This window comes from Agelaius phoeniceus, chromosome 10 (genome assembly GCF_051311805.1).
Source record: "Agelaius phoeniceus isolate bAgePho1 chromosome 10, bAgePho1.hap1, whole genome shotgun sequence".
NCBI lineage: Eukaryota > Metazoa > Chordata > Aves > Passeriformes > Icteridae > Agelaius > Agelaius phoeniceus.
Window position 1 is genome coordinate 19,365,359 of NC_135274.1, and position 25,746 is coordinate 19,391,104.

The 25,746-nt window shown below is 39.6% G+C and overlaps 1 protein-coding gene across 15 annotated transcripts in view; it reads right to left on the reverse strand.

Moving 5' to 3' along the window:
- Window positions 1-25,356, reverse strand: part of ATP11B (ATPase phospholipid transporting 11B (putative)) — a 66,009-nt gene extending 40,653 nt beyond the window's left edge. For all 15 annotated transcript variants that reach the window (XR_013183664.1, XR_013183665.1, XR_013183666.1 and 12 more), the window contains exons 1-8: window positions 25,092-25,356; window positions 9,994-10,110; window positions 9,112-9,201; window positions 6,012-6,092; window positions 1,888-1,995; window positions 1,613-1,741; window positions 1,385-1,488; window positions 122-169 (exon numbers count right to left, since the gene is read on the reverse strand). Coding sequence is in view for 12 of the 15 variants with exons in the window: in XM_054639284.2 (XP_054495259.1) it covers window positions 122-169; window positions 1,385-1,488; window positions 1,613-1,741; window positions 1,888-1,995; window positions 6,012-6,092; window positions 9,112-9,201; window positions 9,994-10,110; window positions 25,092-25,118 (704 nt within the window). In the remaining 3 variants the exon portion in view is untranslated. The remainder of the gene's footprint in view (window positions 1-121; window positions 170-1,384; window positions 1,489-1,612; window positions 1,742-1,887; window positions 1,996-6,011; window positions 6,093-9,111; window positions 9,202-9,993; window positions 10,111-25,091) is intronic.
- Window positions 25,357-25,746: the final 390 nt, after the last annotated feature.

Below are 25,746 nucleotides of genomic sequence, written 5' to 3' on the forward strand. Positions count from 1 at the left end.
GCTGCAATTGATACTTTTAGTAAAAATACCTCCCCTTTTCATATATTCAACAGTAACCCCCGTGATGGTCAAGATTTTAACCACCTCCATGTAAATAAACATCTTATACAATTTTACTCACCGTACTATTTCTTCAGCTTGTTGACTTACAGTTATTCTTCCAACAAATCTATGGAAGATGGATATATCTTAGAAGTATCTACATAAAGACTCAAAAACATAAAAACCTTCTCTACACTTATAAAATAGTCATTAATAGTTCACAAGTAAAAAATAAATCAACTTTTTTTAACAATCAAACTAAACCAATATGGCGAAACTGGCAGTAATTTTACAAGAGACATTTAGCAACAGAAACATTTATCCCTCATAGGAACAGGCATTTGAGAAAGCTTATTAACTCTGATTAATTGCCACAAAAGATTCTATTTCTATTAATTTAAAACAGATTGTGACTTCTTGATGATTCAGTAAGAAATAATTCCTCAACAAATCTAAGTTTGCGCATTATCCATCAAAATAGAAACTTTTCATTTAATAACGCCAATCTATTACACATTTAAAAATCTGACATGCACATATTTAGCAGGACTCCAGCCACAAAAAGGGACACAAACTTCTATAGTGATTGTACCTTAATTTGCTAAATATCAAACATTTGAACATCTGTTCAAACTGAGTATCTTAGTTTTAAAATACCTAATATTTCTCAAAGATCTCCAAGCTTACTTAAGAACAGCTGTGATAATATACTTGGATTTTAAAAACTACTACTTTATAGCTACCATTTTCCATTATACAATTCAGAAGAAACTTGGATGGGAATATAACTTTTGCTACCCATGATGCTGCTTTACAGAGTCTATGACTTTGCTTGCTGATGTTAAAGCATGCTCGAATATCCCTTTTTAAATGTAAGGTTTTGCTGCTGAAAAATGGAGTTCAAATCTTCCCTGAAGCATATGCAAAATAAATATGAGCAACACATATCCTTAGAATTAGACTTGAGTCAATTCCACTTTAACATATCCTATATAATATTGAAATCTCCAGCAGAACCTTATGGAATTCTCTTCAACCTGATCAGACTGTAGGCCATTTAATTCTTTAAAATCTAGAAAGATGTTTACTGATTAGAACTGAAATGTACATAATTAAAATAAAAAAGAAAAATATAATGTCTGGTTTACTACTCAAGTACTCAAGTTTAACTTCACACTTGCAACTTTCAGTAAGTACATTGTATAAAAACAAGCTGATTATTAAAACCTGAAATTCAAGCAGATGTCTGAAGCTATTTTAACCCTAGCAAGACATGTAGCATTCTGAGTATTGAACACCTCATTTTGATTTAATTTCAAAATATTTAATAATAAAGTGATACCTGTATAGATCTGCTTCTGGCTGCTGACATTCTATAACAGCTACCAGTTTATCCAGGTTGGCAACAGACTGCAGCACTGCTGTTTCTGGGACTGCAACATGTGTCTGTAAAACAGTGACCATTGGGTTACTACAGGACTACCAGGCAGCAGGGCAGCTATTTCAACAGGCTGAAGGAAAAATGGCACCACAAATTAACTACATTCTATTTCACATGAGTAACCCAGACCTTAAGATTGGTCTCTCCATCCAAACTTGCAGTGGTAACGTGGCATGAACCATCCACTCGGTCAGACGACAGGAGCACCAGATCAACAGGGAAAGTCTCATCTTTGGCTACTCTGACAATGTCCCCCACCTAACAAAGGGAACACAGATCAGAAAAACACAAAGAGGTTTAAAGGGCAGAATTCCTTTCAGCATTGTTACCAAACTACAATGATTAGCAATAAAACAAGAGTTTTAGCTGTATAATAGAAACAAAATGCTCAATTAGTCCTTTACCCGAATGTTTTTAGATCTGGTTTTCACAAGGCCACCACTTCGAACAACATAAACTGGAGCACCGTTGACTTCATTGTCTGCTTTATGTCGCAGCCAGTCCTCATAGCCCTGTGGAAAACACATAAAAATCTACTTTTTAAGAAAGAAAACTAAAAAATGGACTAAATTTAATCTACTACGCAAATGTGTTCAAACTACTTCCTGTTTTGTCTGAATAGTTATTAATGTCTCTTGAGTTTCTGCTCCAGCTGTTACTCAAGAACCTGTGAACCTCTTAATTTTGTCACTTTACACAAACATGTAAAGGCAAATAAAGTAGCAGAAGTGGTGAAGACAATTAACAGTCCCATATTCTCTTAAACCAAACAGGCAGTGACATTTTCTGTGGATCAGATGACCAAGCACTCAATAAATCTTGGATCTATACGGATTAATACACCACAAAATCGGGAACAGTCAGTCCTCAGGCTCCTTTCTGGGTTCCTTTTTTTTTTTTTAGAAGTAACAGATTGAAATTACTTTCTCAAGTCATACCATATAGCATTTCTTATAGTTACTGCCATAGCCCATGCATGAAACCTCAAGACTTAATTCTGTGTGACATGCTGTTGACACATTAGCTCTGTCCAGCAAGAGAAGATGACTGAGAAGAGTTTTGTTTTTTTCTAAAGTATGAATCCACTGCCTGTTTAATCTAACAGCATTAGATCATAATAGCATATTAATCTCTGATCCCCAAGTCTAGGTACTGTTTGGAAAGTCCCACTAGCAAGCACAGGAAATGGATCAATCATGTAGGAAGTTCAAATGTCTCTTGCAACATGGCAAGACTCCTGCAACTAATCTGCAATAATAGAGACTTCCCAAAATGCGTTTCTGTAGTTATAAGAACTGTGAAAGAGTTAAAAACATTTCCTTGGAAGTCTGCAGACAGAAGAAGGTAGCTGTGTGAAACAGCAGGCATAATCCCAATTCATCCAACAAACATTACATGAATGTCATCATACAAGAAGTACTAATGCAGATGCAATTTGGAGAGTTCTGGAGTTCGTAGGAAAAGTTATATGATGAAATTTGCATGTTAAAAAGTGTTGTAGTTCTACCTTTGCACATCTCCACTGTTACTTGCACAAATGTGTAAGGACAGCACAACTGCACTACCTGTGTTTGAAAAGAAAGATGAAGGAGAGAGGGAATAGGGAAAAGAAAAGAGCTTTATATGCCAAATAGTTCAAAATCAATAATTAAGAAGCGTGCACTAATAGCAGCCATACAGAGAGATACTGGGACATCAGAATCCCGAAGTCCCTAAGTACGACTCTTGAATCCTTTCTAAGCAGTATGAAAAAGCACGAGTCAGTACCTACAGCTCCTTGTTAAAGGTGACTGACAGAAGAAAACAAGGATTTAACTAACATCCAGTAACCTTGGGGCATTTGTCTCACAGACCTGAACAGCTGAGCAATGTGGGCATTTGGCAAAGAACTGAAATTTACCTTCTTTAGAAAGTACAGATTTCAGCGCTTTCTCCATCTGACACCTACTGCCTCCAACACAAGGGTGACACCTCACACCAGGGAATTTTCAAGAGCCAACTTAGTGTGGTCAGTTCAAATTCCCCCCAGATTTACCTACTGCAGCATTTTTGAGAGGTCCTTGTCCTCACTTGAAAACATTGGAAAAATACAGTAAGAAAGAAACATGTAAGAGGAATACAGGCAATGTTGCCTACTTGCCAGAAAGATCAAAATCCCTCAATTAAATTACATTCTTAAGTCCTGCTTAAATAACTGCATCAATGTAATTGAGAAAAGATCTGCATTTTATACCACCAGGTTTTTCATTTTCAGTTTAGGTCTATAGTTAATCAAAACCTGCAAAGTAGTTGTTTATAATTTACCTGGTAGTCAAGTAAACATCTGTGTTCCTTCAGCTAAATACATATGAACTTATTAAAATGCATTGCTTCCTTAAGTTCCTTGGGAAATACCTCTATTTTGTTGTATTTTTGTTTGGGATTTTTTAACTTTTTGTTTTGTTTTTATTTATTTGCTAACTTTGAACTCCCTGGAGGACTGCATAAAGATCTTCAGAGGCATAAGGAGGAAAGTGCTCTGGCTAACAAGACAGACAAAATGACACAGCATGAGCTGCATCACTTTGCAGTCCTGTATGTCCTTCTTCTGACCTAGGTGCAATTACACTTCCAAGTAGAAAAAGTTCTGTCTCCTTGGCTGAGACTAAAACAAAGCTGAGTTCTGAGGTTCGCAAGAGGTGCCACATTCACCAGTCTTCTGGAAGGCAGGGGACTTTTTCCATCCACTGCTAAGCTTCTCAAACCTTCATATGATTAATGCTTCTATTTTTCCCCTTCATCTTTTGAGAGAATACAAAATTATAGTTTAACATTTATCCTGATGTAACTTTGTACAGAACCAGAGCCCCACAGCATTCAAAAAGGAATTCTTTCTTTAAGATCTTCTCCTATTACACTTCTGGTTTAGAGAAAATGGGAACTGATTTTGAGGCAATACTGGGGATTTTTCCCTCTGCACTCCAACAGATTTATGCTTCTCTCTTGTCTGAGAGCAGCCTGGTGGAAATAGCACAATTCATTGTCCCTTGAAGATAACAGCCTGTGAATATTGTTTGTGTCCTTTGCTGCAGGTAGGAGAAACATGAGAGTCCATTAGAGCAGTTTAGGTGGTTCCAATAGTCCTTGCAGAGATATTGAGACAGCCAGAAAATCTCTTGATGCCTGGCAAGTCATGAATCATTTGAAGCTTCCAGGAGGAATGACAAAATCTCTGTTCTTCAAAATTGATGATAAGGGAGTTAAATTTCCCAATATAAGATTGGACATCTAGAAGCAAGGTGGTGTTAAGATTATTTTGGACTATTTTAGACTTACACAAGTCCAACTTCTTTCTGGAAAAATTGATCTAATATTTATAACTCTGTTTCATAATCCCTTTTAGTCCACACAGTTTCATTATCCATTGCCTACATATGATTAATAGCTTTTGAACATGTGATTTTTTGGGGGGTGATGGTAACAACTGCAATTGAATAGGATTAGGGCATTCTGCATACACAAATTGCACAGCAACAAGATGAAATATTAGTCCAAATATTACTCCAGCTTTAAGAACCACTCTGTCCCAAACACCTTTCTATCTGCTTGAAAGCTAGAACTATTTTTACTTTTGCCCTGTTTCTGGGTGGCTTTGGGTCTTTCTGGCACAGAAGGCAAATTGAAATTCTGGTTACAGCTCTAAAACAGTCTCCTGCTTATTTTTCAGTAGCGAGGCTGCATCTATTCCCGACAGCACTGTCAAATCCCTTGAAGAGGATAGTTCCTGAAAATAACCTCCCTGCAGAAGAGATTATAATTTTTATCCACATCACTTCTTTATTTATGAGCTTGTTTCTTTCTCCTCTTGCTTTAAGGACATAAAGAAAACAGAAGACCTTTTTTTACTTTCTTTTTCTTTTTTTTTTATTTTTACATTCTGATTCCAGATGCTCTAGGTCTCAGTAGGATGTAATATGGTGCTGGAACAAGGTTTCTATTAAACTCAGATGATTTTTCTTATTTTAAGTGCTATAAAACACTCCAAAATGTTTTATGCAACTGAAGAAGACCAGGGGCTTTTACCTGGTACAGAATCACAGTTAATACACATTTTACACGACAAAACTTACCCCTTTTGCCTTTTAACTACTGACAAACACACCCTGCATCACTGTTTCATCTGCCCAAGCTCCTTTCTCAGGGTGTGATGTGGGAGGACTGGTTCTAACAGGCAGTGAGGTGTGCCAAAGGAATGAGTGAGGAGCTTTTGGAAAAGGTCTGATAACAAGTGACATGTAATGTTTAGACAGAAATGCTGCCTGACAGTCATCCACTGTCCATTTTAGGGTACTGCAGTGAGTCACTGAGTGCTTGACAACCAACCAAATGCTGAAGCTCAAGCATCTAACTAGAAGCATTAAACCCAAAATAGTTTCTAAAAATTACACCATTTTAATGTATTTTTAGTATCTAAGCACTATCCTGGTGAGACTCTGTTAAGTAACTTTACTTCAGTAGGACTTCACGCTGCCAGATTTTTTCCCTTTACCTGTTTTATGGCTGTCACAGTTATGACAAAGAATAATGGCAATCCACTGGTAATAGGACTGGTAGGGGTATCTATCATGAGCTAAAAGAAAAGAAAATATGAAAATTAGTCCAAATGTCATTTTTACATTTGTACTTTAAAAAAAAAAAAAAAAAAAGAAAAAAAAAGAAGCAAGACGACTATTTTCCAAACTGTTTATTATAACCTGTGAGTATTTTTACTGCATGTCTTGCAGAGTTTCTCAAGCAAAACTCAGTTTCTGACAACTAAATAATATGTCAGTAATGATGAAAACAAATGTTTTAGGGCACAGAGCAGCCTTAGTCACATTCTTAGCCTTAGTATAGGATGTGACAATTTTAAAGGTCCTTACCAAAAAGAAGGTATTAATTTCATCCTAGAAAAATGAATTCAAAAGAATATTACAAAGGAAAGAAAACTACACTTCATAAAGCTGTTTCAACACTATACAATCTACTGCTTACCAGCAATGTAGAGTATAACATCATCCACTTTAGAAGTGAAAATAAAGTTAAGATCAGTAATTTTCAATGATTTAGATATTAGAGAACACTTTTTTAAGACTGCACCTTTCTGGTTGCCCCAAGTTAACATGCGGTTTTTACAATTTGTGCAATTATTGCTGGCATGCCAAAAGTGCAGTGTACACGCTAAGGTTCTGTATGTGGGGGGATGTTAGTGGTTCTCTTCTGCTGCAGGAAAAAATCAACATGGTCAAGTGCTGTAAAGGAGATATACACAAGAACTACTCAAAACCACAGACATTGATTTGATCCACTTTACCTGAGACTTATGGCATTGCTTTGGGAATCATTAAAGAAGAAAAAAAAGTCATACATGAAGTTTACTCTATCACTGGGGAAGGACCTCACAGAAAAAACATATCATGCCACTTTACAATGCACACATAAGGTTTTTGGTTGTTTTTTTTCACTGAAACAGACAATTTATAGAACACAACAAAACTGAGACCTAGCCTGCAATACTGTCTGTTCTTTAATGGTAGCACTACAATTTCAGCTTGGCAGCATACTGACCAAGAAAAACCCTACCAAAAGCATCTGATTCTCGGCTGGATATGGTTAATCATGGCATTTCTGCCGTCTATACTCTCTCATCCTTTCTCAAGAGAGCTCATATATGAAAATGAAACAGGTTTTGTGCTGGTGGAATTGTCACGTTTCACTAGGACACCATGGTCCTCTGCCTGCCACGCAGCTGGACACACAGCCATGACACACCTCATGTCACCAAAATGCAGTCTGTCACCTTGTTTTGGGCATGCACATGTGTGGTGAACAATGTGGACTGGACTGTGCTGCAAGTTGAAATCACACAATGAGACCCTGCCCCAGCTCTGCCATCCCCAGTGGAAAAGGTGGTAATGACAGACACTGCATCTTGGCCACACGAGATTCACAGGACAGGGAAGGTTCCATGGTGTCAGCTTTAAAAGGCAGCTTAGCCTCATAAAAATAAAAATATTAGATATTAGTGAACTTCCACCAAAAGGGATTTGAATAAAAACAGAATTCCATTCTAATAAATGAACAAAAATGACTTCAACTTTTCTGCTGTTCTGTTTCCAAGAACGCAGACACACAGACAAGAAGACATTTCCCATACACGTGAGGGCATCCACTTGATACAAACTGAGAGGACAGGATTACACTCAGAACAGAATTTCTGCCTTAGATCCTTATTTAGATACTACTGAAAGGCAATAGTTTGAAAGAACTATGACACAACATTGAACTGAAGAGATAAATCTGCACTAAAAAGAAGTAAAAGCCATGCTTTTACTTCTGTGTAAAAGTCTGTGGTTACTTTAATAACACTTATGTTCCATCTTCAGCACATTCTCATCTCCCTCATACTACAGTATGTTAAACAGCATGAAACATTACAAGAGGAATGATACAGTCATTATTCTTAACATTATACAGTCATTATTCTTAACATCTTAAGGAAGATGTGACAGACAACACATTTTGTGAGCCTAAGTTAGAACTGTATGACTTTAGTCCAGCATAGGAATTTTCAGCCTAGGAATGTTCTTCTTTTTAAATGTGAAAGAACAAGATCAAGGGACACAGGAGGCAATGGATTAAAAGCTGCAGGCCTGGCCCTGATACTGACACCTTACACAACCACAGACAAGTTTTCTGAATTCTTCACTATTCCCATTCTTTGTCAAATGAGGTGCCATCTTTTTCATATGCACACTCTAAATGTTGGTTAATCACTGTACAGGGCTGTACATGTTCAAGTAATTCTATTTTATAATGAAAGAGAAGTTTGTGTACCCCAAAATCTCGTCTCTGCCTCAGATATTAATTAGTATCTCAAAAGTTACTATCTCTCCTCTGAACCCTTCTCCCATTTATCCATCATCTACTAAGCCTACAACAGCTCCACAGAATTCAGGTACATTACAGAGCTGGAGAGGCAATGGTCATAGAAAATGTACAGATTGTCCTAATCTACTCGTGGGTGTTCTTAATGAAAAGAAATACAATCAGCTACAAAAGCCACAACAATATTTCTGACATAAACTGTAACAATAACAGCACTAACTGAGGTCTTCAAAACTGGCAAACTATTGATTTTACCTGTAATAACTGTGTGTTCATTTTATATGAACAAATTGAATTTGGGGATCTTAGAACTATATCACAATAGTCTGTTAATGACAACCACCTACAGTGGAAATATACAAACATTCAAACACCACCAATGCCCACAAAGACAAGAAGCATATCTGGAATTTCATTACTCCCTTAAGAGCTTTAAAGTTGTATTGGAGGGAGACAACTGAAACCCTGTGCTGACTGAGCAACAGACTTTGAAGCTGCACACTTAAACACATTAGCATTCATGAAGGTAAAACCTAAGGATAATACTTAAATTTGGACATAATTATTTTTAAAGTTATATTCATGTTCCTTTCCTGGAGAAACTGGAAATGTATTCTTTTTATAGACAGAATATATAAGTAGAGAAGTTAAATTCATAAAACAAAGATCAGTGGCAAAACTTACAACAAAAATTGCAATTTCTTGAGTATTATTCAACTTACCTGAACCAAAAATATAATGAGAAAATAAAAGTTGGCTACTCTTCTGAACTGCTCAAATAAGTTTTTTGGAACAAAATTCCATACTGTATACTAAAGGGGAAAAAAGGAGAGAGATGAATAATTACAACGCAATGCACAATTTTTCAGTGCAATTCAGTTCTGCTCCCATTGAACTCTCCTAACCTAAATGTTCTCATTCCCCATGTCCCCTCCCCCAGACCTTGCTGCTGTATCCAATTTTTGTTCTTTTTTTTTATTCCTTCTGTTTTAAGTACAGTTAGCAGGGAAGCAGTCGTAGCAACTGCATTTCCTCTACAGGCCAAGTTTAAAATGTTTTCCTCCAACTGGGACAGGGGCAGCTGGAGTCATTTGGCCGCTTGTGTTCTGGGTAGGAGGAAAGAAATTAATTCCTGCAGCTGTAACATTGCCTCCAACACTACAGCAAGGAGGCACATCCCCACCATCAGCTCTATTGATTTCAATCCAAGGACACACCGGGAGGGAATCCGCAACTGCAGTCCACTGCTGATTTATTTTATGCAGAGTACTGGATTTCAATTTGGCTATTTTAAAAATCCTCATAACCAGCTTCATCCTGCCTTTTAAGTAGTTTTGGTAACACTGAATGAAAAACTACTTTTCTTCAGAAAGCCTGACCAACTTGCTTAATTGCTCTGTACTTGAGTTTTGAGGAAAGAAGGGTGAGAGGATGAGACAAACTACACAAGAAGCAACCCAGCTTTTCTCTCAAAACAGCTCAGAGTTTGTTTCACTCTGAATATTGTATATGCACCACTAGAAATAATACAGGCATGCACATCTGCCACACAACTTCTTAAGCAACACATCAAGTGGTTTTGCCATGACAAATTGATTCCTTACCTTGGATGATATGATTCTGTTGTCTGCAAACTTCTGAGGAACATAATGGCCATGCTGGGGAAAACGGTTTGCTATATAAATAGTTCTTGTGTCGCTTTGATGCGGTGGGTCAAAACCCTAGAGCATAAAATAAAAAAAAGAGGTAATCAAGAAAGTTGATTTTATTAACTGCTGTTTTGTAAAATTCTGTAGAAAAGGACATTCTGTGGAGAAGAGAGCAAGCAGCCATTTTCAAAGAGTAAAGAAAATTACTGTATAAAATTGAAGTCTGCTGTGTCCAGACAATTTTCAAAAACTGTGGGGAAAAAAAACCAAAATCTTACTTTTGAGATTGTGTACTCATTCTGAAAAAATGAAAGGAAAAAACGCTGTCTCAAGGCTAGAGAACACTTGCTACCATGCAAACTTGAAACCCTGCAAAACTTAAAAAGGAAGAAACAGAAATAATTTACAAAACTTCACAGCTGTGCTCATGATAACCCTAATAAAACAGTTTATTGAGAAAAATAAAAGGTCAAAACATACAAGCTATACTACTATGCTGTGGTAACTGGATTTTGAAAAGATTCTCACCAGAGAAAAGCCAAAAGCATATGCATCTGACCAGACAGCAGTATTTTTCCAAACAAGTTCTATCTCCAAGAACTAATATTTTGTCTCATTTCAAATGTGATTTCCTGCCATTACCACCAATTCGTACCTGAATGGTGCAACAGTGAAAACAAACCCATGGGGAAAAAAAAAGAAAAAGCATACTCAGCAATACTTATCAATAATTTCCTGCCAAAACAGATGATCTGAGTGAGGTCCCTGGGAATCAAAGCCCTGTTGCAGGTCTAATGGTCAGTGTTTTCATCATCTGCTTCTTCAAGAGAAGTGGAACACAAGTGTTAAACCTGCAGATGATACCACCCTGGGACTGCAAGAACACCAAGAGAAAATTCTTGACCAACCAGATGCACGGAACACAAAGATCCAGCACAAAGAAACTGCATCCAGAAAAAGAGAATAAAAGCCCGTAAAGGAATTTTGATGAAAAATGTCAAAGGCTATAATAGATCACAGGCTAGACATGAGTCATCCACATCACCCCACTGAGAAAAAGGCCCTCACTGCAGAGGAGGCTGCAGGAAGAGCGGGAGCCACAGCTGAAGCACTGTGAACCAACTGGACAGCACCCAGAGGAGTGCAACATGAGCTCCAAGAGATCCTGAAAACATGACATATAACGCAAGGCTGAACAATCTAAAGAGCAAACAAATTAGAGTCATTTAGCCTGGAGGAGAGGAAACTTGGGATATCCTAGTAAATCTCCTGATACACAGAAGACTGTTCCATTGAGAAAATGGGGGCTTTGAAGGCCAAAGAGGAACAGAAATAAACAGGCTTAAGTTGCAGATAAGAAAACTTCAGTCTGGGTATTGGAAAGCAAACAAATTCCTTTGTTGTGGAAAGGAATAATTAAATACCAAAACAAGTCATGAGGAAAGGTTGCAATGTCTGTAACACAAGGGCTAATATCTAGGTCATTCAAGTCTATGTTTAATTGAGCCTTTCCTGGGGCTACATGACTCACCAGAACCCTTCCTAGCAATAATGTTCTGACCCGGAGAAGCAGGTGATGGCAGAAGACAACCAAACAGTAATAATTCAGATTACAGGCCAAGAAAACTACTAAAGAAAAAAGGCAGAAAGCTCTTAGGCATGAAATAAACTAGTGAAATTAAATTTGGAACTGTTGTTTGATTGGGAGTCAATGACTGTCTGCAAAGTGGTGAATTCCAGCACCAGCATCACACACATTCCTAATCTTAAAACCAACTTGCAGAGTTTACACAATCTCCTTATTCTTTGATGCCAAGTGCAAGGACAACTGGTGGTGTCCTTTGCTAGAAAGGGCATTATCAATTCCACCACTGCAGGTGAGGAAACTGCATTTGCAGTTGTTTTGCTCCACTTGTGAATGAGGCTCAGAGTTTTATCCATGTGAAAAAAGTGACACTTCACAGAACTCCAGAAGAAGATACTTCTGTACCAGTTAACTACAGAAGATGAAGTGAGCACAATGACTGACATAAAAAATGATTGGTGCAACCAAAAATTTCTTTTTAATCCATGAATATCTCTAACACAGGTCATTAGGTATGTTCACATTCAGGATGGTGTCATTTTAAAATAAATGAATAATTAAAACATCCTCTCAAACATACAAATGTTTGTGTTTGGCATCATTACTACAGAAACATTCTGCTTGAGAAAGAAAGAGGTCCAGAATAATGAAGGGAGAAAGAAAGGAAGGGGGATTTTTCAAAGAGATTTGAAGGAGAATAAACTTTAGATGACAAGCAGTGGAAGGCTGGTCTAGTCACATGCTCCAGGGTGAAAACTTGTTTAAAGATAAGAGTGGAGCAGGGAGACAAAAAGTAGATAGGGGAAAGGATGGAAAAAAATACACAGGATACCAAAAGCAAAATGCAAGGAACTGTTCACAGCTTTAAGAAAAGAATACAAGCATGAAAGGAAGATGAAAAAAAAAAATGTACCTGTTAACTGCTGACACAAAATTTAAAGAGAAGAGTGTTTGTAGCAGAAGCATTTTGGATATCTGACATTAGTGACACAGTATTTCTAAATCAATCCAGAAGATGCCACAAATAAAAGTGTTTTTCAGGCAAGAAAAAAGGTGCCTAATTAGTAAGACTTCGTGCACAGCTCTCTTCTACATCTCAGAAAATGTCTGGCACTCACAAAATGCCAGACATCCTCACTTTGGAAAGTCAGACTCTACAGCCTGAAAAAATTCCACTCTAAATCAAACAGATGTAAAGCAAGGAAAAAAACCACAAAGAGCAGAGAAAACAAGTTGCAGTCTTCTTTCTGACAGTGATAAATGCTAACCTGCATGCCACTCGCTGAACGCTATTAAAAGATAAATCAAAGATTACTGACTGACTAGGATATCACTGAATTTTTTATATGCCCTTTTTAGGCCACTATCTCAGCACCTGGAAGGTTGATGAGTATGATGACATTTTATGATGAAGAGTAAAGACCTCTGTACAACTCCAGTCTCACTGCACGAGCACTTCTATCAGAATGACTACCTCCACTGAAGCAGGCTCAGATGATTAAAAACAAGAACTTTACTTTCCAAATAAATCAGAATCTCAGGCCATACAAGTTTACAGGTGCAGTTGTGGAGCTAAAACAGCTTAAATTTGCAGTCCACAGAGATTCAATTCTGTTTTGTTGACATTTGCCACGGAGAAGGCACAGAAGCTGTGCAGTCAGCAGATCACGGAGCACATGCAAGGCAGGCTGGGGACAAAAACCCCTCAGTTGTCAGAGCTGCAGTTGGAAAAGGACACATCCCTGACAACCTCAGTGACTCGGCTGTGGTCACAGCAGGAAGTGAGTGTCAGAGCTGGCAACACAACTTAGATATCCTAAGTTTTATGACTATGACTACCAAAAATCACTTGAAATTAGCCAACAGCTCTGCTGTCTCACAATTAGCTGATGAGACCACAACTAAGCAGATCTTCCAGAGAAATTTTAATTACACATCTCTCCAAGGAAAATTCTGCACAGGCATTGAACTTCATTGTTCAAGAGCTGAAATGTCTTTAACTCTTCTCTAACTATGGAGCTGGTCATAGAGCCTGCTCCTGACACTAAACTGATTTGTAGACCAAATTTCTGCCCAGCAAGGGATTTTCCACAGTGACTCTGTGCAGCCAGCAAAGCAGAGCAGAAAGCACACTGTTTCCTAATTTCACTTAATAGACAGTTCTCTCTCTTTCTAACGTCATTCTCCAACTCAGCTGCAAAAGTAGGGTAACATGCCCTTGTCAAAGGATTTCTGCAGCTAAACAGCATGAGCAGAGAAACCCTAAATTAGAGTCTTGCAAAATGATTAAGTTGTCACCAATCTCTTTCCAAAAAAATTTAGCTTTCCTGCAGTTATCTAGTTATCTAGATTTCTACCCATGTGCACAGATCACTGACTTCATAGCAAATAATGCTGAATATATGACAAGACCTGGTATTTAAGGTTTCTTGACCAGGTATATTACAGGCATATATATTGCATGAATCCCCTTTAAATAAAATTTGACCATATGATGAAGTGACCAGATTTTTCTCCCCTTCATGCTGCAAATTAAATCTAGATTTATTGGCTAAAGATCAGTTCTTCAGCTGATTTACCAACACAAACCAGTCATTATCTACCCTTGGAATACAACTCCCATTTAATCTCTGCTACACACTTCCCCAGCAGAAGTTTTGCGCCCAGATGAACTTAATACCTTGGTTTTGAAAACAGCCCAAAAGCATGCCACTTATATAGAGCACAGAGATACTCTAGTCAAGCTGATTTATAAAGCACAAATGAAAATAACCTTTATAAACAGGAAAAGAAAGAAGTCATTCATAGTTTTAATTTCTTATAAATTTGAATGACTGTAAGCAAAGTCTGGGTAATTTTCATTGAACTTCTTCAGAAGTGATTTCATTACTGTTCTAAAAGTTACACAAAGATATTCTCTGTGCAGTAAATTAGGCCCCTTTAAAACAGCACAGAAAACATATCCTGGGGAACTGAGAACTATTTGACTGTAATTTATGCAATTTATTTCATGAAAGCCATGAGATTCAACAGCCACCCCCGAACAACTCTTTCCTACATTTTGTCTGCATCTCAGCCACTGTACTTGGAGAATTGGCCATCAGGTAAGGAAAACTGATTCATCCATTTTCCCATTTTGGTTTGTGGTTTTGGTTTTGTCTTGGGGTTTTTTTCCATCTTTTTTAATATGCCATGCCAGTTGTCTGGTCATATAATAAAAAGCTTTCCCATGAAAGAAGAGTTTTACACTGCTGCTGAGGAAGCCTTAGTAAGACACATAACAAACCAGGCAACCACACAGGAAGCAAATGAGGATCAGCACTACAAAAAAGACCCTCCCAACGCCTTCAAGTGCAAAGGAAGAAAAGAAAAAAAGGCTTTTGTACTCAACCTGTTGCTGTACCATACACATCTACTGCAAGACTTAACACTTCAATACCACTATTAAGGTATGGCAGTGTGCACCAGCGCCCTCCCCACACACTCCACAGCACTGTGAGGTGAGACAGCAGGAACCCACAGATCTTTCAGCATGGATTACTGACATGAGCCTGGCAAGCAACACATCAATTTCGTTATCAGGCTTTGCAATACGTGCATTGATAATCACAAATCGTCTGCCAGGTGTTTTTTGCTTATGACTTGCATAAACTTAGTATACTTTAATATCATCTCCCAGGGTTTCTCATTCATTACTCACAGCTTTTACAGAGGGGGAAGAAAAACCAAATTTGTATTTGCCAAAAGAACTTCTGCTACATGACCACTGAAAAGTGAAAGGGGTTTCAAAGAAGGAGGTCCCATTCAGAGCCTCTTCCTCCTTTAAAAGCCCACACTGAACACAACAGACAAAAGCAGCAGCTCCCCTAAAACCTTTCTGAAGATCACATACTACTTAATAAAGCTAATAAACAGAAGAAAGGATTTCTGAGACCAAGTTTTCCCCTGGGGAAGTGACTTGACTGATCATGGCTGCAGAAGCAGAACACCACATTTCCTGGCAGACAGCCCAAAAGTCTGCTATTACACTGCTGTCAAGATATATTTTGATTAAAGGTGTTTTGAGGAAATGGATTTTCTTGCTTTGGATTTTCTTCTGAATATACATAGAATACTTTTCCCTCTGTCAGATAAGATGATCTATTCACACTCCATGCCCATTTTCAGAAGTCTGTGTAAATTTGTACTCCATACAGTCAGCCAATAATTCTTTCAGTCATGTAACTGGGCAGCAGTCAAACTGAATTTGCCTTATCAAAGGTTAGCATGAAGGAAGAAACAGCCTCTCACAGCAATTTTAAACACTGCTCTAACAACTAAAATAGTGAATCAGCTGAAGCACCCTGATGTGTACACAGTGCCATGCAATTTGTACCTCCCCTTTTAAATACCACTGCAGTAAAGAAATAAAACTACTTAAAGTCATGCACTATTTGTGCAATTTCCTCTTCCCTCTTACTGTATCTACAGCTGTTCAAAATATCTGATAATAAATCATGTTGTAACCTCCTAAAAGACCTATAACCAGATTACATTCTTTTGTGAAAACACACCCTCTAGGTAACAAGGCCTGTGAAATCATGAGGCAATAACCCTTCCTCTCACAAAGTTAAAATATGCCTAGTAAGGCAGTTAGAAAAGTTGTACTGGTGTTTGCCACAAAGTCCTGCTCACAAAGAGCTCAAGTTGTTCTTACTTTACATACTATTTTGCCAAGATGCCCACCAAAAATAACTTGGAAAAATCCCTACATAAAATTCAAAAAAATCATTTATCGTCTCTTTATTTATCTGCAAACACAACAAGCAAGGTAAGCTGGCCTCATTCACTGCCAACATACTGCCCAGTGCCAGTTTCTCTGCTCAGGTCACTGATGCCAAACAGACTGGTCTTGTAACATCAAAAAAATCAGACAGGAAAAATGAGCTGAGCAGGCAAGTTAATATTTCTAACACAGCACACTCAAAGGCTGCTATGGCACGTCCAGTTCCTGTTAGCAGCAAAGGATTTGAACGGAGATTCAGGTAAATTGTTTAATTCAATAACAGTCCAACTTGCATCAATGAAGGAAATGGCTTTCTTATCCTCTCTTAAAATCCAAATCACAGTATTTATAAAACATAATCCATTTTGGACTTCATATGATAATACAAACCTAAGACCTTGTAATAGTTGCTCTTTCATGACTGTCTTCAACAGAATGCCAAGATTCACTTGCTTAATCCAGTAACCAAAGAGGGCCTACATAAAAGCCAGGGAGGGACTGTTTAGAAGTTCTTGTAGTGATATGACAAAGGGGAATGGCTTTAAACTGAGAGAGGGCAGATTTGGATTAGATACAAGGATGAAATCCTTCCTTGTGAGGCTGCAGAGGCCTGGCACAGGTTGCCCAGAGAACCTGTGGCTGCTCCACTCCTCCAACGTGCCAGTGTTCAAGGCCAGGTTGGATGGGGCTTATCCTCTGGCCTCCAATCCTCTGTGCTTGACCAGCCAAATGCCTCTAATACATTCCTTGCCCATTGCTTTATTTTAGGATGCTCCCTGTCAGACACACAGATCATCAATAACTTTTGCTCAGATGCTTTTTGGAAGAAAAGGGACTCTAGAATAAATTGTCTTCCGCTCCAATGAAGGAAGAAACTTACTTAACATTCAGGTTCTAAGAAGCAAGCCTCAATCCCAAAGGCAGGGCTAGTGGCTCCCAAGTTACATTTCAAGGCCTGTCAATGTGCTCTCATTTTTTTTTTTTCTTTGAAAAAAAGTGCTTTATGTAAAGTCCAAGAAGGTGAAGAGACCCTGAGGCTGGATAGTGTCTGTAGTCCAAAATGCCAAATGTGGTTGGTCTTTTGCCACATGCTCCCAAAGCAGCCCACTGCTCTAACATGGAAATGAAGATGCCTTTGCAGTTCCAACTACACAGTTCTAATTTCAGAACTAAAAGTTTTCCTCTGTGGGCTCCAGCAATTAGTTTTCTTTATCTGCAATATCATCTTCCTGTCAGGCATGTACAAAAGGAGAGTAGGCAAGATTTTTAAAGCTGAAGGGTGACTTCAGACACCCATCAGGAGACAACTGCAGGGCATCACACTTAATAAAATAAGAAATGAGAGCTCAAAAATCACAAGCCACTTCTTCAGAAGACTTCTCAAACTATATATAAACTACATTGAACATGGAAAGTGCTACAATCCTGCAATAATCAGCCACAGAAATAGCAGCTACTAAACAGGCCACACTAAGAAATAAAGAACCAACACAAGAAATGAAACATTTAACACACAAATCCTTCACGTATCTCTAATGACCATAGGATGGATCTCAGAAAAAGAACCCTCCAAGTGCATCCTTTCTGTGCATTCCCTGCATTTGTTAACTAGGTTTATAGCAGATTTTCAATATGAAATAAAGCATTCAAATCTGTGACAGGCTATGAACTTTCCCTTAAGGCTAGAAAGCAGCTCAAATTTTGTAGATAGCAATTTCACCATAAAAAAATTACATTTCTCAAGTCCATGACAGGAAAAATACAGAGCAATCATACATTCCTTCACGTACTGGAATACTAAATACACTATTATCTTAAAATGAAATGCTGTTTACCCTCTGCTTTGAAGAATCATTTATAAAAGTATTTTACACAAGCATGAAGGGCTCCTGTTCTGGACTACTCATACAGCCATTATTGAAAACCCTTGTTTTCAATATTTGGATTTGTTCTAGTAGGCAATAGCTATTTATGCCAATCAGTTCCTGCACTGAGAGTCTAATTCATATTTTCTTTCAGCATGGAACAAAAAACAACAAATCCTTTCCAAAAGTATCTTCCCCAAAATCACCATTAAATAATAAATCTTAAGGCTTTTTCAAAATGTGTGCCAAAATTATACTGACAATTGCTGACAATGGCTGCTCAACAAATTTCACAGGAAGATAATTTAGTTCATTGCTGGAACTGTCTGGCTCTTCTTTTAACATGCTTTGAAAAAGCCTGCTCTGTAAAACATTACAGTTTTGAGTCTACTGCATCCACCCAATAGCATTTTTAGTTCTTATTCCATTTTGAACATGATTTATGATTTAAGTGTCAGTTTAATGCCCTGCTTTCAGACATGTGTACAGACTAGTCTATCCTTAAAGCTTGCTAAATCTTAAGCTTCCTTTCCATTTTGTTGCAATTCTCTTTCAAAAGAGAAATGTAAATATCTACAAAAATGTGCACAGCCACACAAAGTAGCATAAAAACACGCAAAGGAGTAACAAAATGCAACAACAGATGACAACACGTATTTTGGGGGATAAACCATTTAAAACCTCTTCCTCTAGTAAAACATTGCAGGATAAAAACAAACAGTTTGCCTTTTGTCTGCATCATTATCTCTCCTTCCCATTTACAGGAAAGTTCTCCTTTCCCAGACTTATTTTTACTCAAAGTAAACAAGGAAAAAAAAAAAATCCTCTTAAGTCACTGCATGTGGGAGGCCAAGGAGTTGCAGGCGTTTGTTTTTTAAATCACAGCGTAGTTCTCAGTCCTACTTTCTATCTTTCCTACCATGGCCTGTACTAATGCTAAGTGGTTTTCTCAACAGCAGGTGAAAAGAGGTTGCAAAAAGTCTAGCTGCAAATATGTCACCTGTGTTTTGCTAGAAGATATGACCTTGCATTTACAGAGACACTGTGTCACATCTATTTTGCTGCAGTTCTTACCTGCTTGCTTAACAAGCAGATTTTGTGCTAGAAATTGAAGGATTTTTTTGAGAGGTAAACTTTTTCCTGGTGACATAATTACAAAAACAGTCATAACTACTGAGCACATCATAATATAGTCAAGAAAAAGCAAGAGCAGATTGCCAGTGAAAGTCACAAGTCACGATGCTTTTAATGAAATTTAAACACGTTGTTATATTTTTTTTTATAACTTCTGTCTCTCCATCCCAGAGGAAAGCAAATGTCAGCTTTAATGAAGTCAGCCAACCCACTTAAAACTAGAAAAACAAATACCAATGATACTCAAAACACATGTTGAATGTTACTAAATCCAGCACATATCCACTTGCCTTAGATTACAAATTTTACCTTCCACTGAGAGTGCAGAAACAATCTCTGAGCAGTAAACAGAGCCTTTCACCCATCCCACCAGATACTCCCTACTGACCAGAACACAAATAGTTTTTGCTCATTGTTAACAAAATTGTATTTTTCTCCCTCTTCTCCCTTAGTCACATAAAACCATAAACAGACAGAAGCTATTAAGGGAGCAGGGCCCCATTAGTGCAGGAATATCATACAGTCAATTAAATAGTCCTATTATTGAGTGATAAGTGGAAATTTGGCACAACAAAAATTTGCTGTTTGAAAAGCTCATGGATAGGAGAAAAAAGAAAAGAAGATGGGACAAGATAAAGGTCAAATGCCCAAGTCTCACAGCAAGGCAGCACATCAGACAATACCAAACTTCCCATTTTTAAAACAGTTTTAGAAAGAATCAGTGTCAGGACTGGTTTGATTATGTTTTGGTATGCAATTCTTAGATTTAGAGTTTAATTTTCATGAGGTAGGACACATGAATTGCACACGGGACACAACGGATGTCTCCATTTGGAGCAGACAGCTGGCTGAAGGCAGGGCCAGGTTCGGCAGGCTTTGGAATACATTGTGCTGCAAATGTATCAGCCCTCAGCAGCCACAGAACACAAATGGAAAATAAGGTTAAAAGACCCTAACACACGGGAGCACTGGTCCAGAGATCAAAGAATAGCTCTAGCAAAAAAAAGAGGGCCACATTTGCCCCTCTGCTAAGTTACAGGAGGGGAGTCCTTGACCTCCAGCTCTCAAACTACTCCAGCAAAGCAATGCAACCTTTGGGCTGTTCCAACACACACCTTGCTGATCCCTCAGTGATTATTCAGAAGGCATTAACTGTGCAGTCTGAACCCCAGGAACTCTTCTGAAAAAATATGTATTTCTTTTTCTAGCATAAAATAACAAGTAGTTAGTTAGTTTTAGCCAGAAAGGGGAAGAGGCTTCATTGACAAATAAGAGGAGTGAATATAGTATTCCAGAATAGCAAGGTGATTTCAGAAGCTAGATTCTCAATCATTGGATTAGTTTAAAGTACTTCTGGCATTCAGAAAACAGAAGGAATTTTGGCGGGGAGGGTGGGGAGTAACTGTATTCAGTAAAATGATTAAGAGAAAATAATACACACTTGTCAGGGCAAATAATGAAATAAATGCTGTCCACCTTGTTCAGAATGGCAGTAACTGCAAGGTATTACAAAATACCATCTGTTCTCTCAGAACATCTTAACAGTAACCAGCATCTGAAAGGAAAAATAAAACTCCGTTCCAGACATCCAATCCTCCAGTGCTAATCTATTTGAGGACATTCCCTTATTAGTAAAAAATTTTCATTAGAACACATGTAGAAGATGAACACTCCTACAGATACTGTGCTGGCTGTGGAGGGTGTGAGGTGTGACAGGCACTACCTACACAGAACTGTCAAAAACATTCCCTGTGATCACCCCTCAATGCAGCCTATGGAGAACTTCTGGACTTGATGAACTCCCAACATCCCTCCCAGTCTGAACCTTCTTATAACCAGGAAATAAATAAAATAGCCTGGTAACTAGGTTTTACAGTTAATCTACAGATTTAATCTTTGATTTACAGTAAAATAAGAAAACTGCATTTGCCCAAACCCAGCCCTCCACAGCATTAAAGCTGTTGTGCACTACACAAAGATATTTGGCCAAATCCAGCACACTTGTCTTGAGTTGTCATTAATATAAGAGGGGCCAGGCAGGCAACTCCTAGGTTTTGTCCATGTAGAATCCTTTGTACTTTACTGAGCTGTTAGACAACAGCTCAAAAGGCTCAAACTCCTCATAACAGCAATAGAAGAGAAATCCTGAGTCCCTTCTCCAACTGACAGGACTAATAATTTAAAATTACACAGCTAAAATCATACATACAAGGGTATTCTACCACAATTTTCAGAGACCTCCTTGCCAGAGAACTGAAGGTGTCAGTACGTTCTGTTAATAGCACTGCAACAGCTCCTGCACTGCATGTGCACCATCAGAGAGCAGCACAGCCCAAATGCTGCCATAAACCCACCAAAGGAGAAGTGGAACAGAAAGTCCCTGGCTGTTACAAATGTCACTGTATTCTCCTTTTGTGTTGGTACTGCACAAACTCGACCGTGGGAGCCACAACAGCGCTTGGTACACAGATTTGCCATGGGGTCTAACCCATCATATCTGGAAATGCAAATAAAACACGCTACGCTATTCCTGAATATTAACGACGCTTCCTATCAACTGTTGTTTATCCGGTTGCTTTTTTCAAGCGGAGCTGGCTGTGCCTGTGGTGTTATGCAACCCTCCAAATCCACATGCCTACTGCTCTCTGAGATCTCAAGGTAACAGAGCTGGAACCCAGACATCTCTCCTGCCCAAAGCCTGTCTTTATCGTGGCATTTTACTCAAAGCCACGAACTGTAACTCCATTTGGCTCTATATTTTTTCATTACTAAAACCTAAGTACTTCCAACTATTAACTACATTCTATAACATCACATTAACTAGGAAGTTAATGACTTACTATGCAGCTTATTTAGCATGAGGCAGCATTAGATGGAGAAAAACTGATGAACTGCTCTGCTAGGGTGGTATGAATTGTATCAGAGCAAGAAAACCAGACTTAATGCCAAGATATCAAACAACCTGATGATTTGTGCCACATAGGCACTGAAGGCTGTACTACTGTCACCCACTTCTTAGATACAACAAATCACTAAAAACCATCTAACACCTCAGTTAAAAAACTCATACAGACTTGTAACACGATAATAAGGATGAATGAAGCCTTACATTCTCAGCATGTCTCTTCAGCTGACTGTTCATGCCTTTCTATCCCTTTCTGTAGCTCTACAGGCATGCACTGGACTTCACAGAGAAAGCACAGCAAAGTCACTACTTCCAAAACATAGCTAAAATAATCTGAATTCCATACCAGGTCTTGTCATTACTTTAAGTTCACCTTCTTCATTCTCCCCCCATCTTAACAATGCAAGTTCTCAAAACCATACCCACTCCTGAGCCCTCAGTATATGAAATACTGTTCTCTTAAGCAAACAAGAAATTGCAAAAATTCATTGGTTTCATACAGAGAGTACTTAAAAACTACCTCAAAGCACCTTCAGCTAAGTACCAGTCCCTCCCCCTTTCCCCAGTCCCTTACTACTTTTCCAGCATTTCTGCACACCAACGTTTTTCTATTGTATTACTACAACATCCCACTTCCATCACTCCCACACATTTGCCTGACTCCAACCCTCCTGTAAAGATGAGGACCCTTTTATAAAACCCATTGCCACATCAAGCACAGGTACAAACGCACGCTCCGAAGGCATCCAAACCCACACATTCCTCTGCTCTCAGACAGATTTTGGCACCTTTTAATTCGATTATTTCTGTCACCCCACTCTTCCCACTCATTCTGGTTATTTTGTCAGCATCCTTCCCCATGTTTTTAGCCCTCTGACATTCTTTCAGAACCTAAACATCACAGCCATGTGGAGAAGCAAACATATGGTGGGATCTATGTTAAACCAGCAATTACACACAGGGATGAGTTGTCTGAGTGTCTTTAGGAAGAAACATGCAGTGTGATACCTATCTTAGGCCATTTTGCATCTTTATGAGCAGTGAAACAACCAAGCCATTAACATCTGTGATGTCTATAGGAAAAAACCCACAAAACACGTATCATTGCAATAATTTTTTCTCATCAGTACTGTAATTAGATGTCTGCCAAGAATCTTGAATTTTTATTGTCCTGCTTTTCTACTACACTGATTCGTTTCTTCCCTGTCAAAACTAGTGCAAGTTTTAAACTGTTATTTTCCACCATTTTCCTTTAAGAAGCACTAAAACCTCCTAGTGCCAAGTTTATTGCTCATCCTGTTACACTAAAGTTTTACTTTCTATTAAGGGCAAACAGATTTCTGGAAAACTGGTCAGTATACTACTTGCAGTGAAAAAAACAACCATGTTTGATACATAAATTGCTAGCACTGATACAGTCCTAATCTAAACTCTATGGAAGACAGCATAATGCTGCTTTAAAAGCCACACACGCAAACCTCAAGCCACCTTCAAGTGGAAAAATTGACAGCTATGTTATACTAGGTTTTTTTTGGTTTTTTTTTTTTGTTTTTTCATTAAAAAGGTGTGTAGGACTGTAACAGAACAGAAGAGTGCGGTCAGAGCTCAAACAGAGCAATTCATTTCCAGGTCAGTAACTCTTGGTGTCAGACCAAACTACTGAGCACTGTCAAGCTGGCAATGAGACCATGACCACAAGCTCTCTGCCTCAGACACAGAACTGGGAAAATCTATGGGCCATGGGAAACCAGGTCAGGGAAGAACAGGAGGAAAAAAGAAAACACAAAATTTTTAATTTTTTTTTTTGGTAAAAAAGCGATGCAACAAATTGAGCAAATCATTAGCGACACAGAAGATTTAACAAATCAAAATCTGAAAACCTAACTAATGTAAGCTCTTGCACTAACCTGGACAACATCCGTGATGCAAAGTAACTCCAAAGAATGGAAAAAATTATTTTACAAATACATCATTTAGAGAGAATTTCTCCCTTAGAGAAAACGCAAGCAGGATAATGCTGGTCGGGGCAGGAAGCCGGCCAATCCTTCAAATCAAGAGTAAATCTCGATGTACTTCCCTGCTACAGTATCACAGACGTGACAGCCACGGCCGCCTGGATTCCCCTGCTCGTTCTAACCCAGCACAGCAAGCAGCGCGCGGGCGGGGGCACAGGCACCCTCACTGCTGCCTTTTCCAAGGGGCTTCCCCCGCCAAAAGCATTTCACGGATGTTTTCCTTCAATTTCATTCACTTTCAAATCCTCAGCACGCAGCGGCTGCAAAGCGCTCAGGTACGGGGAAATATTTGAGAGAGGCACGTAGGGTGAAAAAGCCTTAAAACATTTCGCAACGGGAAGGAAGGAGGAAGAAGCTGCGAATCTCTGAAGTGTGGGTCCAGGGAAAAAGGCACCGTCATTTCTCCGGGAAGTCTGGGGAGCCCTTCCCAATGGGGGCCACACGAAAGGGAACGCGCTGTCCTCTGTGCCAAGGGGGTTTCGAGGAAAAAAAAAAAAAAAAAAGCACCACAAACACCACAAAACCAACCAAAGGCCAAAAGACCGGAACACCCCAAACCCTCACATACGAGTTAAAAATAAAATTTAAAAACCCTTCAATAACGATCCAAGTGCAGCCCGCGGGTCTCCCCAGACCCTGCGGGGAGCAGGACTCTCCTCTCTCCCGCACCCCGGCCCTGTCCCCCGCTCCCTCCGCGGACCCGCGGCCCGGGCGGCGCCGTCGGGACGGGGCCGAGCCGAGAGCTCGGCGGCCCGCGGCGCGGAGGGTGCAGGGAGGCACCTACCAGCTGCTGCCGGACCCAGCGCAGCATCCCCGGCGGCGCGGGTCGCGGCCCCCGCGGCGGGGCTCCCTCGGCAGTGCCGCGCCCTCCCTCCGCTGTCGCCGCCGCCGCCTCAGGCGAGCCGCCCGCCGCGGCTGCTCCCCATGGCGCGGGGCCCACGCCGAGTCAGGAGCGGCACAGCCCCGCCGGCGCCCCGAGCCAGGGCTGCCGCCGCCATCACAGCACGGCCGCTGACACTCGGCGGCTGCGGCCGCCCCGGGAAGTGACGTGGCGGGGCGGGGAGAGGGGCCGGTGTGAGCGATGGAGCCGTGAGGGGGGAGCCGTCGTGACCTGCCCCAGGCTGGGCTGCCATGGTCCGGCCGCTGCGCCGGCCTGAGGCGCGGCTTCTCCGGCACAAGAGCCGTGCGTGCGCTCGGGTCATCCTCGGGCAAAATTCCAGCTCCCCGCACGGGCTCCGGCCGCAGCCCGTCAGGGCTCAGCGCCCTCAGCCCTATGAGGGCCCCCTGTTCTACCCAAGGGAAGCTACTTCGCAACTTGACTGTTTTATCTTTCTTTTCTTTGCAAAAAGCGCAAAGCGTACACATGTTGGAATAAAGACTTTGAAAAGAGAGCAGATAATCACTGATTTAAAGTTAAAGCCCAAGTGCACGGTGTGTGG